The 15778-nt window shown below is 39.4% G+C and overlaps 1 protein-coding gene across 6 annotated transcripts in view; it reads right to left on the bottom strand.

Annotated features, from left to right (window-relative positions):
* The window catches only part of LOC105498224 (trafficking protein particle complex subunit 8), a 116611-nt gene that overhangs the window by 83445 nt on the left and 17388 nt on the right, over positions 1 to 15778 (bottom strand). For 5 of the 6 annotated variants that reach the window (XM_071085496.1, XM_071085498.1, XM_071085497.1 and 2 more), the window contains exons 3-5: positions 7302 to 7391; positions 6024 to 6198; positions 3455 to 3608 (exon numbers count right to left, since the gene is read on the bottom strand). In XM_071085496.1, coding sequence (XP_070941597.1) covers positions 3455 to 3608; positions 6024 to 6198; positions 7302 to 7391 — 419 coding nt within the window. Of the gene's footprint in view, positions 1 to 3454; positions 3609 to 6023; positions 6199 to 7301; positions 7392 to 15778 lie in introns of those variants that run through there. The other variant, XM_071085501.1, reaches the window with a different exon arrangement.

Here is a 15778-nt window from a genome sequence, read left to right as displayed (position 1 = left end):
ACAAGACCAGTAAATATGATATATTATTCTGAGTGTCACACTTTGAGGGAATTTACATAAACTGGAACTTAAGAAGAAAGTGACCAGGACAAGAAAGTCTGAAGCCACTCCTTGAGAAAGAGTTGCAGAAACTAGGCATATTTAGACTGGAAAAATACAAAAGAAGACATGAGAATTATCCTTCTATATTTTGAAAGTTGTCTTAACAGAAAACTGACATAGTCACCCCCAAAGGATCAAGCATACAAGCAAAGGTCAAGAATTTATGGTTGATCCTCAAGCAAAATAAGAGAATTTTTGGGTGATCAGACATGCAATAGGTCACTTAATAAGAATACAGTGAGTACTGTCAACAGATGCAGTCATTCGCAAGTTTAAACAAAATTAAAGCATTAGATCAAGCATTGGATGTAAAACCTCCAAACTATTCTCCAACTTTGAGCCTGTAGGATTCTAAGGCATAGATTTCTGATATTTCTGCCTTCTGTGAAAAGTTCTCATACTGGACAATCTTCTTTATGTTCCCCTTCACAACCTTAGGTGAATGAACTCTAAAGTGAATTTTTTTCAGTACTGTTCTTATTCTTAGAATGGCCCTAAAAGACCATTTTTAAAAATAAAGTTCCTTCACATCCAACTGGTACTTCTTTGCTCAGAGACTTTTCCCCAGCATTATCTTAAAGAACGTCAGTAATCAATTCTAAAGTCAGTAAAATACCAGAATAGCACTGCATCTAGATTTAAAGATTCCATTTATGAGACAGAAAAATAAGGCAAATAGACAGATTAAACAATACTTATCTTAGAAGATTGAAAATTACATAAGCTTTATAATTGATTTTTAAATGTCACACACAGAGTGCATAATACAGTTTAATTGAACAATATAAATATATTTTCCATTTACTTAAGAATTTCTGGGCCAGGCGCTGTGGCTCACGCCTGTAATAGCAACACTTTGGGAGGCTGAGGCATGCAGATCACTTGAGGTCAGGAGTTCAAGACCAGCCTAGTCAACAGGGTGAAACCCCGTCCCCACTAAAAATGAATCGCTTTAACCCAGGAGGTAGAGGGTGCAGTGAGTCGAGATCTCGCCACTGCATTCCAGCCTGGGCGACAGAGTGAGACTCCATCTCAAAAAAAAAATTCTGGCCAGGTATGGTGGCTCATACCTGTAGCCACAGCACTTCGGGAGGCCAAGGCAAGGGATCACTTGAGGTCAGGAGCTCGAGACTAGTCTGGACAACATGGTGAATCCTACCTCTACTAAAAATACAAAAATTAGCCAGGCGTGGTGGCGGGTGCCTATAATCCCAGCTACTCGGGAAGCTGAGGCATGAGAATCATTCGAATCCCGGAGGCAGAGGTTGCAGTGAGCCGAGATTGTGCCACTGTACTCTGGCCTGGGCAAGAGTAAGACGCTGTCTCCAAAAAAAAAAAGAATTTCTTCTAGGCTGGCATGGTGGCTCACATCTGTAATCCCAGCACTTTGGGAGGCCAAGGCCTGGGAGACAGAGTGAGACCCTGTCTCAGAAAAAAAAAAAAAAAAAAAAAATTATTCTAAACAAAAAACAGGAACAGTGACTCTTGATCATCTGAACTAAGCATATGAACTTGGCATCTGACCACTACCAAGTGGCATTGTACCTTAGAAGTCTGACAAAACATCAAATCAACTTAAGTCAACAGGACAATCAATCTTATTCCAGAACTCAAGGTTAAGAAAGGAGTAATTAAGAAACAGGCCAGGCGCGGTGGCTCAAGCCTGTAATCCCAGCACTTTGGGAGGCCGAGACGGGTGGATCACGAGGTCAGGAGATCGAGACCATCCTGGATAACACGGTGAAACCCCGTCTCTACTAAGAAATACAAAAAACTAGCCGGGCGAGGTGGCGGGCGCCTGTAGTCCCAGCTACTCGGGAGGCTGAGGCCGGAGAATGGCGTGAACCCGGGAGGCGGAGCTTGCAGTGAGCTGAGATCCGGCCACTGCACTCCAGCCTGGGCTACAGAGCGAGACTCCGTCTCAAAAAAAAAAAAAAAGAAAAGAAACAGTAACTCCTGAGAGTACAGAAAGAAGGGAAATCAAGGGAAAGTTGGAGGGAAATGCCCATCCACCTAAAAAGTATGAGTTCCCGAAGGTGGCTATAAAAGCATGTTGAAAAGGTAGGAAGGAGGCTGGGCAGGATGGTTCATGCCTATAATCCTAGCAATTGTGGAGGCCAAGGCAGGCAGATCACCTGAGGTCAAGAGTTCGAGACCACCCTGACGAATATGGTGAAACCCTCTCTGTACTAAAAATACAAAAATTAGCTGGGCGTAGTGGTGTGCACCTGAAGTGCCAGCTACTTCGGAGGCTGAAAGAGGAGAACTGCTTGAACCTGGGAGGTAGAGGGTTGCAGTGAGCCAAGATCGCACCATTGCACCCCAGCCTGGGCAACAGAACGAGACTCTATCTCCAAAAAAAAAAAAAAAATGGTGGTGGGTGGTGGATGCCTATAATCCCATTTACTCAGGAGGCTGAGACAGGAGAATCGCTTGAACCCAGGAGGTGGAGGTTGCAGTGAGCTGAGATTACGCCACTGCACTCCAGCCTTGGTGACAGAGTGAGACTCTGTTTCAAAAAAAAAGAAAAAGAAAAAGAAAAAGAAAAGAAAATGTAGGGAGCAACCCCAGAGCATGTAGATAATAAAGAATTGACTGTAGGCATTCATAATGAATTAAACGGACAAGTCAAAAATTCTATTCTGCATGTCTAGCCTATCTAATTCAATTCTTAATGTGTAATTCACTTTTCATCTTTTAAGAAAGAGATCAGGCCAGGCGCGGTGGCTCACACCAGTAATCCTAACACTTTGGGAAGTTAAGGCGGGCAGATCACTTGAGGTCAGAAGTTCGAGACCAGCCTGGCCAATATAGTGAAACCTCACCTCTACTAAAAATACAAAAATTTGCCTGGAATGGTGGCATGTGCCTGTAAATCTCATCTACTTGGGAGGCTGAGGCAGGGGAATCACTTAAACCTGCAATATAGTGAAACCTCACCTCTACTAAAAATACAAAATTTGGCTGGAATGGTGGCATGTGCCTGTAAATCTCATCTACTTGGGAGGCTGAGGCAGGGGAATCACTTAAACCTGGGAGGCGGAGGTTGCAGTGAGCTGAGATCACACCACTGCACTCTAGCCTGGGCGACAGAACAAGACACTGTCTCAAAAAAAAAAAAAAAAAAAAAGATCAATTCACACTGATATTACACACCTGAAAAGAGTGCACATAAGGGATTACTGTAGTTTGTTAAAAACAGTTTTAAACCACTGATCTAAGAGCTCACCTCTGACAGATCAAAACTGACCAGATTCCACATAATTAATAATTATACTAGTTAAACCAAAATGTAAAAACTGAAGTATAGTTTTTGTGGTTTGCTTCATTTTATTTTATTTTTTACATATACCTGGTTTTGAATACTATTTTTCTGGAGATACTGACTCCAAGGATCTGGTATCTGTTCATCTGATGCTCGATTAGACGTTCGAGAATTAATTTTAAGTAAATAGCAACCCTGAGTTCCATATTTCTGTTTCATTTCTTCATAAATTGATTCAGCTCTAAAACAGAAAATGGAAAAAAATCTGAAGTAAAAGAGGAGTAGGCCATAGGCAATAACAGATACTAAAGTAGTACAAAAATAACATTAAAATAATCCCCAAAAAAGGCAGAACAGAAAATTAGGACAGAATAACCTAAAAGCTAAAACAAAAATCATGATCGCAATTGAAATTTAGCTAGCTTAGATACCACCTTAAAGCAGTTACCAAAGTGTGTTCCATGGAATAAAATTCTGCAAGATAAACTCCTCTATGTTATTCAAAGAGAGAGCTCTGGTGGTCAAACTAGATTGAGCGGGAACTACAGCAAACAAAACAAGTGTTTTGACCTGGCGTGGTGGCTGGCTCACGCCCATAATCCCAGCACTCTGGAAGGCCAAGGTGGGAAGATCACTTCAAGTCAGGAGTTAGAGACCATCCTAGGCAACACAGGGAAACCCCATCTCTACCAAAAATAAAATTAACCAGGAATGGTGGCACACACCTGTGGTCCCAGCTGCCCAAGAGGCTGAGGTGGGAAGACTGCTTGAGCCCAGGCACTGCACTCTAGCCTAGGCAACAAAGTGAGACTCCCATTTCAAAAAAAAAAAGGAGGAAAAACATGAAAAAAAAAAAAAAAAAACCTGGAAAACTTTAAAGCACATTCAAATGCAAATACTAATACTATGTAAGCAACAAGCCTAGCACTAAAAAATTATGGCTGGATAAGTAAAATAGTCATAGAAAATTTGTATAAATACAGATGTGTGTGTGTGTACACACACTCAAGGACAATAAAGCAAACTCCTGCTTACATTACTAATGATACTGCTAAATCTAAGAACCATTCATCTGATACTTGAATTACCTCAAATATCCTAGTTACAACCGTTCAATATGGAAGACACACTCCAAATTCAACTGACATAAACTAATTCTAATAGTCATTTCAAATTTTTTCTATTAATATAGTAGTACACCTTATCCAACATGTTACAGACATTTCAAAATATCCTAAAGATTAGAAATCTTCAGAGTAATTATTTGGCTCTACAGAGGAAAATTTAATAAAAAGATGGTGGTCCATGCTCAGAACAAGGGCAGGTAATAATTATTACACTACATTTCCTCAGTGGCACTAAGGCATCAGAATAGTTTCAGACAAAACATTAATCTGCTCCACACCTTGAACCAAAAGCCAAAATAAGCTCCAAAGCCATACAAGTAAAATTACTGTGTTTACCTTATTTTTCAAGAATTTATTTTATTTTTAAAGACAATCTATTCACATATCCCGAATACAAAAGGACTACTGCAAACAACAAATAATGAATATTAAAGGAAACATTTTAAAATATTTGAATATTTCTAAGACTATGAAAAATATCAAGGCTGTAAATATGAAGTCACAAGAAAGTGGACTGTGAAAAAGTGCCTATAAGCAAGTCAGGAAGTGAAAAGTGGAAAACTGGGAAGCAGAAAAGAACAAAGAAAGATAAATAATTTTATATAAAACCAGAAATAACAGCTAAGATCTACAGTTGTGAAATGACAAGTGTTTCTGTACAGACTGTAAGAATTATACATTAAAAAGAAAGTGTGGGTAAGCATATGAAATCTAACATAAGGCCAGGTGCGGTGGCTCATCCCTGTAATCCTTCCACTTTGGGAGGCCAAGGCGGGCAGATCACCTGAAGTCAGGAGTTCCAGAGCAGCCTGGCCTACATGGTGAAACAACATCTCTACTAAAAATTCAAAAATCAGCCAGCCATGGTGGCATGTGCCTGTAATCCCAGCTACCCGGGAGGCTGAGGCAGGAGAATTGCTGGAACTCAGGAAGCACAGAGGCTGCAGTGAGTCAAGATCGTGCCACCGTACTCCAGCACAGGTGACAGAGTGAAACCCTATAAAAAAAAAAAAGGTAGGGGGGGCCAGGCGCAGTGGCTCACGCCTGTAATCCCAGCACTTTGGGAGGCTGAGGTGGGCGGATCACCTGAGGTCAAGAGTTCAAGACTAGCCTAGACAACATAGTGAAACCCCATCTGTACTGAAAATACAAAAATTAGCTCCGCGTGGTGGTGGGCGCCTGTAATTCCAGCTACTCAGGAGGCTGAGGCAGGAGAATTGCTTGAACCCGGGAGGCGGAGGTTGCAGTGAGCCGAGATCATGCCACTACACTCCAGCCTGGGTGATAGGGCAAGACCCTGTCTCAGAAAAAAAAAAAAAAAAAAAAAAAAAAAGAAACCTAACATAAAAAAAACCTGGCTGTTGAATATAATGCCAGGATAAAACAAAGTTAAATGCTTTATTAATAAAATTCACATTAAACTTTTACATTCTTGTATCAAAAATAAATCCAAAACATAAACAAGCTATCTCCAAATTAATGTAAAATCATTTAACTGGAAAAAATCTTTAATTAAAAAAAAAACTTACCTTTGTTCATTTCCTGCACTTACATCATGTAAAAGTACATAATATTTAAGTGTATTTGGTATAAACCACTTGGGGTAGGAATAATCACTGTTGTGCTGAATTCGATGCTGTTCTTGTGACAACTTTGAAAACTGTTCCACAGGTTCAGCTTCACTAGATGACGCTACCAACATACCTTGTAAACCATATTATTAAGGTAATTATCGCTTATTACTCAATGATAAATATTGTCCTATAGAGATAAACTTTAAGGAGTTTTTTTTTTTTTTTTTGAGACAAAGTCTCGCTCTGTAGCCCAGGCTGCAGTGCTAGTGGCACGATCTCGACTCACCACAACCTCCGCCTCCCAGGTTCAAGCGATTCTCCTGCCTCAGCATCCAGAGTAGCTGGGATTACAGGTGCGAGCCACTGCACCCAGCTAATTTTTTGTATTTTTAGTAAAGACAGGGTTTCACCATGTTGGCCAGGCTGGTCTTGAACTCCTGACCTAAGGTAATCAGCCCACCTCGGCCTCCCAAAGTGCTCGGATTTTAGGCATGAGCCACCGCTCCCAGCGATATTTTCTCAGGTAATCCAATTTCATAGGTTTTCACTGCAAGCGCAAAATAATTTCTCCAACCCTCCAAATAATTCAATACTCCAGATAATTCTAACAGATGTTTTTGTTGACAGTTTTTTAGGCCTTTATATACATAATAAGGAAACTCATAAAAATAAAAATGGACAACTGTACGGCTTCAGCAGAATGAATTCTGCTGCATCTTGCTTCTCTCCATTCTATCTCACTGCAGTTACAAATTTCATCCTACCTCTTAACTTTCGTCAATAACCGCATTAAGAAAACTAAGCCACAATCATCAAAAAAGAATACCCATTAAAAAATTACTAAAAATATCCAAAATTATTTTTCATGAGTCTTAGGATAAGCAGTCAATTCTGAAGCAATCAGTGAAAGCAGTTAACATTGTTTACATTTTCTTTCTCAAATAGCTAAAAAACTTATTAAGCATGAAATATTCAAGCTAGGGGGCTAAAGAAAAATAAGCAAGCCCTCTGTAGTCTTATTTTACAACCAAAAACTAAATTGGTTAAAAAATTGTTACAGCAGTCCTATATCTAGGAGGCCATTTAACAAAATAACAAAGACTCCATGCATCGTCAATCAATAAAAAATAATTTATTCTCTATATCTTCAACAATTTTCCCTTCATTAACTATTTCTGAGATTAATAATTTCCAAACATTTGATTTTAGGAGAACATAAATGTCAAAGGATACATGCTAAATAGTGGTTCAGAAATTCATGATCCGATGCTGGCATCGACTGAAGAAAGGTTTCTCTGTAAGACTCAAACCATGGAGTAGTGGCTAAAATTAACAATATACAAAACAGTTAAAATTCTTCAACAGAATCAGTTTACAACAGACAAAATTTCAAGTCCATATTCCTAAAAGGTGTAAAAAAATAATTTCTAACAGTAAACAAGCATTTTTCACCTGTGCTTTCAGATGTACATGTGTGTACATATAAACTGTGTATAGGGTCTGGCACGGTGGCTCACGCCTGTAATCCCAGCACTTCGGGAGGCCAAGGTGGGTGGATCACCTGAGGTCAGGAGTTCGAGACCAGCCTGGTCAACATGGCAAAACCTTGTGTCTCTACTAAAAATACAAAAATTAGCTGAGCGTGGTGGCACGTGACTGTAATCCCAGGTACTCAGGAGGCTGAGGCAGTAAAATTGTTTGAACCCGGGAGGTGGGGGTTGCAGTGAGTCAAAATCACACCACTGCACTCCAGCCTGGGTGACAGAACGAGACTCCATCTCAAAATAATAATACTAATAATAATAATAAACTGAGTACATATGTACACATACCTTTTAAGCCATTCACAAGAATATATTCACACGAGAATATATTCATATATTCATGAGTATATATATATTTGCAAAAATAAAATTGAATTATTCCCAAACCTAGTGTTCCCACAACCTACTTACCTATTAATGCTCTAAATATTACCTACATGAGTAAAGAGATTATTTCTTTAGAACTCAAGTTCTGTGACCCTGCCACTAATCACACTGCCATAAGTAGATCCTTTTCAGAAATAACACTTAGCATAGAGGTTCTCAACTGAGCATGATTTTGACCCCTAGGAAACATCTGGCAACTTCTCAAGATATTTTTCGTTATCGGTTCTGGGGTAGGTGGGTTATGCTACTGGCATCAAAGAGGTCAGGTATAATGCAAACATCTCACAAGACAAGACAAGACAGTCCCCACAATAAAGAAGTATCTAGCTCAAAATGTAAATGGTGGTATGGTTGATAAATCTTACTTTGTAATTTGATTACTTGAATATGACACTAACAAAGCCTCTGAATGAAATTTCAAAGTACACTTACCTTATAATCAAATACAAGAAGTGTATTTTCACTGTTTGTATAAACGTATATAATGTGATTCTTAAAAAGTCAACTCTCTTGTTCCACATCAAGTATTTTGTATCACAACTATTCTTTTTATTTGAACTTATGTAAAACTTAGTGGTTTCATTAGGTTTTAAGCAGATTATCTACATCACAGTTTTACTAAAAGGACTCCATTCCTATGCTGATTTATGCTGATTATCAAACTTTATATTCCTTTTGCTTTCATCTTAACCACTGAAAACAGCAAATATATTCTTTCTGCTTACATTATAATACTATATTAAACAAATGGAAGGGCTGAAGAAAAAGTCATTCATCTTAACCAAATAGCATTCTAACCTGGTTCCAAATACACAGAAATTTTAACTCCAGCCAATGCCTCATGAGAATGACCCATATATTACATATAGTCTGATTAGGAGAGCAACTACTATCACGATTTCATGTTCATTGTTATAAAACAGGAAATAGGCAGGGCATGATGCTTCACACCGGTAATCCTAACACTTTGGAGGTTGGGTACGGTGGCTCATGCCTGTAGTCCCAGCACTTTGGGAGGTCAAGGCAGGCGGATCACTTGAGGTCAAGAGTTTGAGACCAGCCTGGCCAACATGGTGAAACCAACATGTTAGAGCGAAACTCTGTCTCAAAAAAAAAATTAGCTGGGCGTGGTGGTGCACATCTTGAGTCCCAGCATTCTCTTGAGGTGTAAATAAATTATGGCCCATCCATTAAAAAGATACATTAGCAGCTGTAAAAGAACGGGGAGAAATCTCTACATATTACAACGAAGTGCTCTTCCAGATATATTAAGTGAAAAAAGCGACAGCAGAAAAGTATGCATTTTTGTGCAAGAAAAGGAAAATATGAACAGCCATACCTATATTTCCTTATAGTTTCAAAGAGAAGTAATAGAATAAATCTACTACATTTAATTATCTATACAAGAGAGAAAAGAAAGGAGAGAGATAAGAAAGGAGAGGGATCTACCAAGTCCTGTAGAATAAAGAGATCTTTAGGCCAGGCGCGGTGGCTCACGCCTGCAATCCCAACACTTTGGGAGGCTGAGGCGGGCGGATTACCTGAGGTGGGGAGTTTGAGACCAGCCTGACCAACATGGAGAAACCCTGTCTCTACTAAAAATACAAAATAATCTGAGTGGGTGGGGTGATGCATGCCTGTAATCCCAGCTACTCGGGAGGCTGAGGCAAGAGAGTGGCTTGAACTCGGGAGATGGAGGCTGCAGTGAGCGGAGATCGCACCACTGCATTACTCTAGCCTGGATGACAGAGCGAGACTCCGTCTCAAAAAAAAAAAAAAAAAAAAAAACGTATCTTTGAGATTTGATTCAGTCAGAAAAGCCTCTAATCCACATTGTCAGCCTTGGAGCCTTCTGCAATGTATAATGTAGCTTTCTCATTTCACCTTCTGGAAAAGGGAATCTGATTAAATATTTCATTCATTACTCTTTGATTTTCTTGTATCTGGGTTTTACTCTCAGGATGAAATTATCCAATTACATATATATTTAGAGGAAGAAATGAAGGGGAAATTCAAAATGTTTATGGCGCTTTCTTATTGCCTGAAAACTGAATAAAATCAAATTTATCAATTGTTCCCCCTAATTACGCAAAAGATCTTTTGAAAACTATATTACATGAGTGCTTCTGCCTCTTTAAGACAAAAGAAGAATGAAACCCCAAACTGTCATTTATTTCTTAAAGTTCATCATAAAAGTACTAAAAGAGTTAACTGTAATTAGATTTTTATTGCGTTTTAAATAGGTCTACGTGTTTGAGGGAAAAAAAAAAGAAGGGACATGAACAGAGGACAAGCCTCCTCTCTATCTTGCTTTATATAGTTTTGACTTTGAAACTCTGTGAATGTACACATAATGAAAAATAAATTAAAAAGCAAAATACATACACATACAGACATACTCTTAAATTGAAATAATAACTTTCTAAATACTAGTAGTAACTGGTAGCTTGTGGCTGGGTGTAGTGGCTCACACCTGTAATCCTAGCACTTTGGGAGGCTGAGGCGGAGGGATCACTGGAGCCCAGGAGTCAGAGATCAGCCTGGGAAACACAGTAAACCCCGTCTCTACAAAAAGTACAGAAATTACTCGGGAGTGGGATATCAGGCTGTAGTGCTGGCTACTCGAGAGGCTAAGGTGGGAAGATCGCTTGAACCCAGGAGGTCAAAACTGCAGTGAGCTGAGATGGCGCCACTGCACTCCAACTTGGGCGACAGAGCTAGACCTTGGCTCAAAACGAACAAAGAAGAAAAAATGTTCTTGCACTTATCTTGGGATAAAAATCACTATTTTCCTCATACCCCTTTCCATCTCTACATGTTCTTTGTCCAGAATTGAAATAGCAACCATGTTTTCCTACTAAAGTTTTCTGGCCATGTTCAGTGGCTCACGCCTATAATCCCAGTACTTTGGGAGGCCGAGGCAGGCAGATCACTTGAGCCCAGGAGTTCGAGACCAGCCTGGGCAACATGAGAAAACCTCATCTCTACAAAAAATGCAAAATTAACCGGGCATGGTCGCCCACACCTGTAGTCCCTGCTACTCGGGAGGCTGAGGTAGGAGGATCGTTTGAGCCCAGGAGGCAAAGGTTGCAGTGAGCCAAGATGGAGCCACTGCACTCCAGCCTGGGTGACACAATGAGACCCTGCCTCAAAAAAAAAAAACAAAAAAAACCACACGCAGAGTGTACTGTTTTGGTAAGGAAAGGTAATATGGTCTTCCTTCCTTTTAAAATAAGATGCAGCCCAAAATATACCATTCAAAGACAATGCTTGGATTTAATAGATAAACATGTAAGAGTAAACAGGATAATGGATGATAAAATAGATAAAAGTTGAAAAAGCATCATTAAACTTTCCTCATTTTAGAAAAATTAGACATGTCAATTGGGACAAATACAAAATAGTACCTAAGTGGGAAAAAAAGACAATAGATACGAAGTAAGCGAGAAAAATCTAGAAAACTGAGACCATCACAAGAAATCCCTGTATATAACAAAGACTTTCAACTCCAGCAATGTGTCATTCCAATTACTGTACCAAGGAACAGTAGCTTTCAATGACCGATCTGAAGAAAACACAGCATTGTTAAGTTTATGAGGTAAATATCTAACATCTATTTCTTTAACAGAATGAATGAAAAGTATGCTGACTCACATTAATGGTGAAAATTAGAAGCATACATCTGAATATGTAAGAATTAGTACCTTATTAAAATGGATAAAACCACTTTTCTATGATCTCCAAAGAGTATTATTCTGTTATAATGAAATTTTACTAAAATTAACTTAGTACTTCATCATATATCATTCTCAGTCTTTATGGCCAACATAAAAATAAAGTTGAAAGGAGGTCCCTTACAGTAAAAGGGAAAGGAGCTAAAAAAAAAAAAAAAACAACTGTTCTTCTGGTGTGTAGTTTATCCTACTTGAGCCCAGGAGTTGGAGACCAGTCTTGGTAACATAGTGAGACCCCGCCTCTAGTTTTAAAAATAATAAGGCCAGGTGTGGTAGCTCATGCCTGTAATCCCAGCAGTTTGAGAGGCTGAGGTGGGTGGATCACCTGAGGTCAGGAGTTCAAGACAAGCCTGGCCAACATGGCAAAATCCTGCCTCTATTAAAAAATACAAAAATTAGCCAGGTGTAGTGGCTCATGCCTATAATCCCAGCACTTTAGGAGACTGAGATGGGTGGATCACCTGATGTCAGGAGTTTGAGACCAGCCTGGCCAACATGGTGAAACTTTATCTCTACTAAAAATACAAAAAATTAGCCAGGCATGGCGGCGGGTGCCTATAATGCCAGCTACTCGGAGGCTGAGGCAGGAGAATTGCTTGAACCCGGGAGATGGAGGTTGCAGTGAGCCGAGGTCACGCCATTGCACTCCAGCCTGGGCAATAAGAGCAAGACTCCGTCTCAAAAAATAGTTATATAAAAATTAGCTGGGTGTCGTGGTGGGCGCCTGTAATCCCAGCTATTTGGGAGGCTAAGGCAGGGAGAACTACTTGAACTAAGAGGCAGAGGTTGCAGTGAGCCAAGATCGCGCCAGTGCATTCCAGCCTGGGCAAAAGAGCAAGACTCCATCCCTCCCCACCAAAAAAAAAAAAAAAAAAAAAAATGGCCGGGAGTGGTGGCTCACACCTGTAATCCCAGCACTTTGGGAGGCCAAGGCAGGTGGATCACTTGAGTCCAGAAGTTCAAGACCAGCCTGGCCAACATCGTGAAACCCTGTCTCTACTGAAAATACAAATAATAATAATAATAATATTTTTTTTTTTTAATCTGCCTGAAGCAGGAGAACCCAGGATGTGGAGGCTGCAGTGAGCCAAGATCACACCACTGCACTCCAGACTGGGCAACAAGGGGGAAACTCAGTCTCAAAAAATAAAATAAAATCTGCCTGAAGAGTTAATAAGCTACAGTAATTGCCTCCACCTGCTTTTAAATGCAAATAGCAATAAATCCTCCCATATGAGGAGATGCTGGCAGGGACCTGAGAATGCAAGTAATATAATTAGATAAAACAATCTCCTACAATCAAATCATAACTACATTGTTCCTATAAACGATCTGCCAAACCAATTCAAAAGAAAAAAAAGGCCCAGGACACAGATAGCCAGAGGCAGATTTGAGAATCCTTCTCTGGATAAACTAAATGGCCTCAAAGGAAAAAAACTGTAAGCCATAAAAATTGGGCAACACTTAAACCTATTCTTAGCCTTACCACCCAATAAAGAAGTCTACTAACTGGTAAGTTTTCTTATACTCAGTCAGGGTTTTAATGTCTCAATTTGAAATAGAAAATAATGCATGGTTTTTACCAAACATTTGAGGTAAGTGTCCAAAACGAAAAAATCAAAACAGATAAAAATAATATGAATGAAAAAAAAAAGGCACAGGATAGAAGAAAACTTAAAAACAAACAGCCAACAACAATTTATTACTATCTTCAGAGTTAAGATACTATAACATAAAACCTGAATAGGATGGCATAATAAAGAAAAATCTAGAGAAGAAAATAGCTCCAAAAAAACCACAAAAAGACATCAAACATTAAAACTTCAATAGAAGAGTCAGAAGATAAAGTCAAGGATATTCATACCCAGAAAAATAAAACAAAAAGACAGAGATAGACAATTTTAGAAAAAAAGGTAACAACATTAGAGGACCAACTCAGGAAGTTCTACATCCAACTAACAGTAGTTTCAGAAAGAACAGAGAAAACAATAGGGGAGAAATTTAAGAAAAACAAGACAGTCTCTAAGGACTAAAAAGTGCATGACCAGACTGTCAAAAGAAGCTGTCCAGTAAAATAAGTGAAAAAGGAGTTATAACCCCCAACATGAAATTTCAAAATAGCAGGGATAAAGACCTTCAAAAACTTCTAAAAGCTGGAGGGTTGGGGGTAATACATATAATGGCTTCTAGCTTTTTTAAGAGCAATGCTTGAAGCTAAAAGAAAGTGGATCAATTCTGAGGAAAATGATTTATAACAATGTACACAGTCAAACCATCGATCAACTATATAAAATAAGAAAACTTTCCAACATTCATTCCTCAAAAATTTTATTTTCCAAGCACCCATTCTCAGGAAGCTACTAGAGATGTCCTTCACCAGATTAAGGAAATATACAAAAAATATATATAAATGAAATACTACAGAGAAGTGAAGGGAAGGAAATCCTCAGGATGACAGCTGTGGAGTGGGCCTTGGACAGCAAACAGTCCAACATAAAATTGAACACCATTTCCCAAATTTTATTTCATCATATTCTCTATGTTTTAGAGCTTCTCCCTAATCAATCCTTTCCCCTGACCAAAGTATTTTTTTAAATAACACCACAATTGTATCGTGTATCTATTTATGCATGGAGACCCTTTGGAGAGCCATTATAATAGCTAAGACTTTTTTGTCCCCTAAGGACCAATTTTTACTACATAGGAATGATATCATCCTTAATGAAAATGTATGTAGTAACAAGAGAGATTTCTTGAAGGAGCTCCTGATAAATGGGTTATTTGACAAATTAATCTCACAAGTAGAAAATCCAATTGAAGGCCGGGCGCGGTGGCTCAAGCCTGTAATCCCAGCACTTTGGGAGGCCGAGGCGGGTGGATCACGAGGTCAGGAGATGGAGACTATCCTGGCTAACACGGTGAAACCCCATCTCTACTAAAAATACAAAAAACTAGCCGGGCGTGGTGGCGGGCGCCTGTAGTCTCAGCTACTCGGGAGGCTGAGGCGGGAGAATGGCATGAACCCGGGAGGCAGAGCTTGCAGTGAGCCGAGATCACGCCACTGCACTCCAGCCTGGGAGACACAGCAAGACTCCGTCTCAAAAAAAAAAAAAAAAAAAAAGAAAATCCAATTGAAGAAGTCTGAGAGACTAGCAACAGACACAAAGAACTGAGCAAGATGTTTTGTGTTTTTTTGTGTGTGTGGTGTTTTTTTTTTTTTGGAGACTGAGTTTCGCTCTTGTTGTCAAAGCTAGAGCGCAATGGCGCGATCTCAGCTTACTGCAACCTCCACCTCCTGGGTTCCACCACACCCAGCTAATTTTTTTTTGTATTTTTTAGTAGAAACAGGGTTTCTCCATTTTAGCCAGGCTGGTCTCGAACTCCTGACCTCAGGTGATCCACCTACCTCGGCCTCCCAAAGTGCTGGGATTACAGGTGTGAGCCACTGCACCTGGCAGCAAGATGTTTTGAAAAAGACAATTACTAACTCCTGAAAACACAAAATACTGTATTAGAAAGCCCAATAACTGGCTAAGCAGTGAAGAAGTCAACGACATTTAGTCATATTATTAGCAGTGAATATTAACCAAAAACTATGAGATGGAGGGAAAAGGATGAGGAGTAATTAAGCCAAACCCTTATCAGTGATAATGAGAAGTCAATAAATAAAATTTATTTAAATCTAAAACTTATTACGCCATAGACAGCCATATAAAAATATTACTTAGAAGCACATAATCAATACCCGAGGAAAAGACTACAGAAATTGGTGGGGCAAGGTACAGATCACTGCTGTTTTTTCCTTGAAGTCTTTTTATCATTATGTCTACGAACACATATCATTTTGATAAATTTATTTTTCTTTTGAGGCAGGGTCTTGCTCTGTCACTCAGGTTGGAGTGCAGTCGCAAAATCACTGTTTTTGCAGCCCTGACCTCCCAGGCTCAAGTGATCTTCCCACCTCAGCCTCCTGAGTGGCTGGGACTACAGGTATACACCACCACACCCGGCTAATTTTTTTTTTTTTTTTTTTTTTTTGAGACGG

This window comes from Macaca nemestrina, chromosome 19 (assembly GCF_043159975.1).
Source record: "Macaca nemestrina isolate mMacNem1 chromosome 19, mMacNem.hap1, whole genome shotgun sequence".
NCBI lineage: Eukaryota > Metazoa > Chordata > Mammalia > Primates > Cercopithecidae > Macaca > Macaca nemestrina.
The sequence above is the reverse complement of the archived record's forward strand: the minus strand, read 5'-3'. Positions and strand labels throughout refer to the sequence as shown.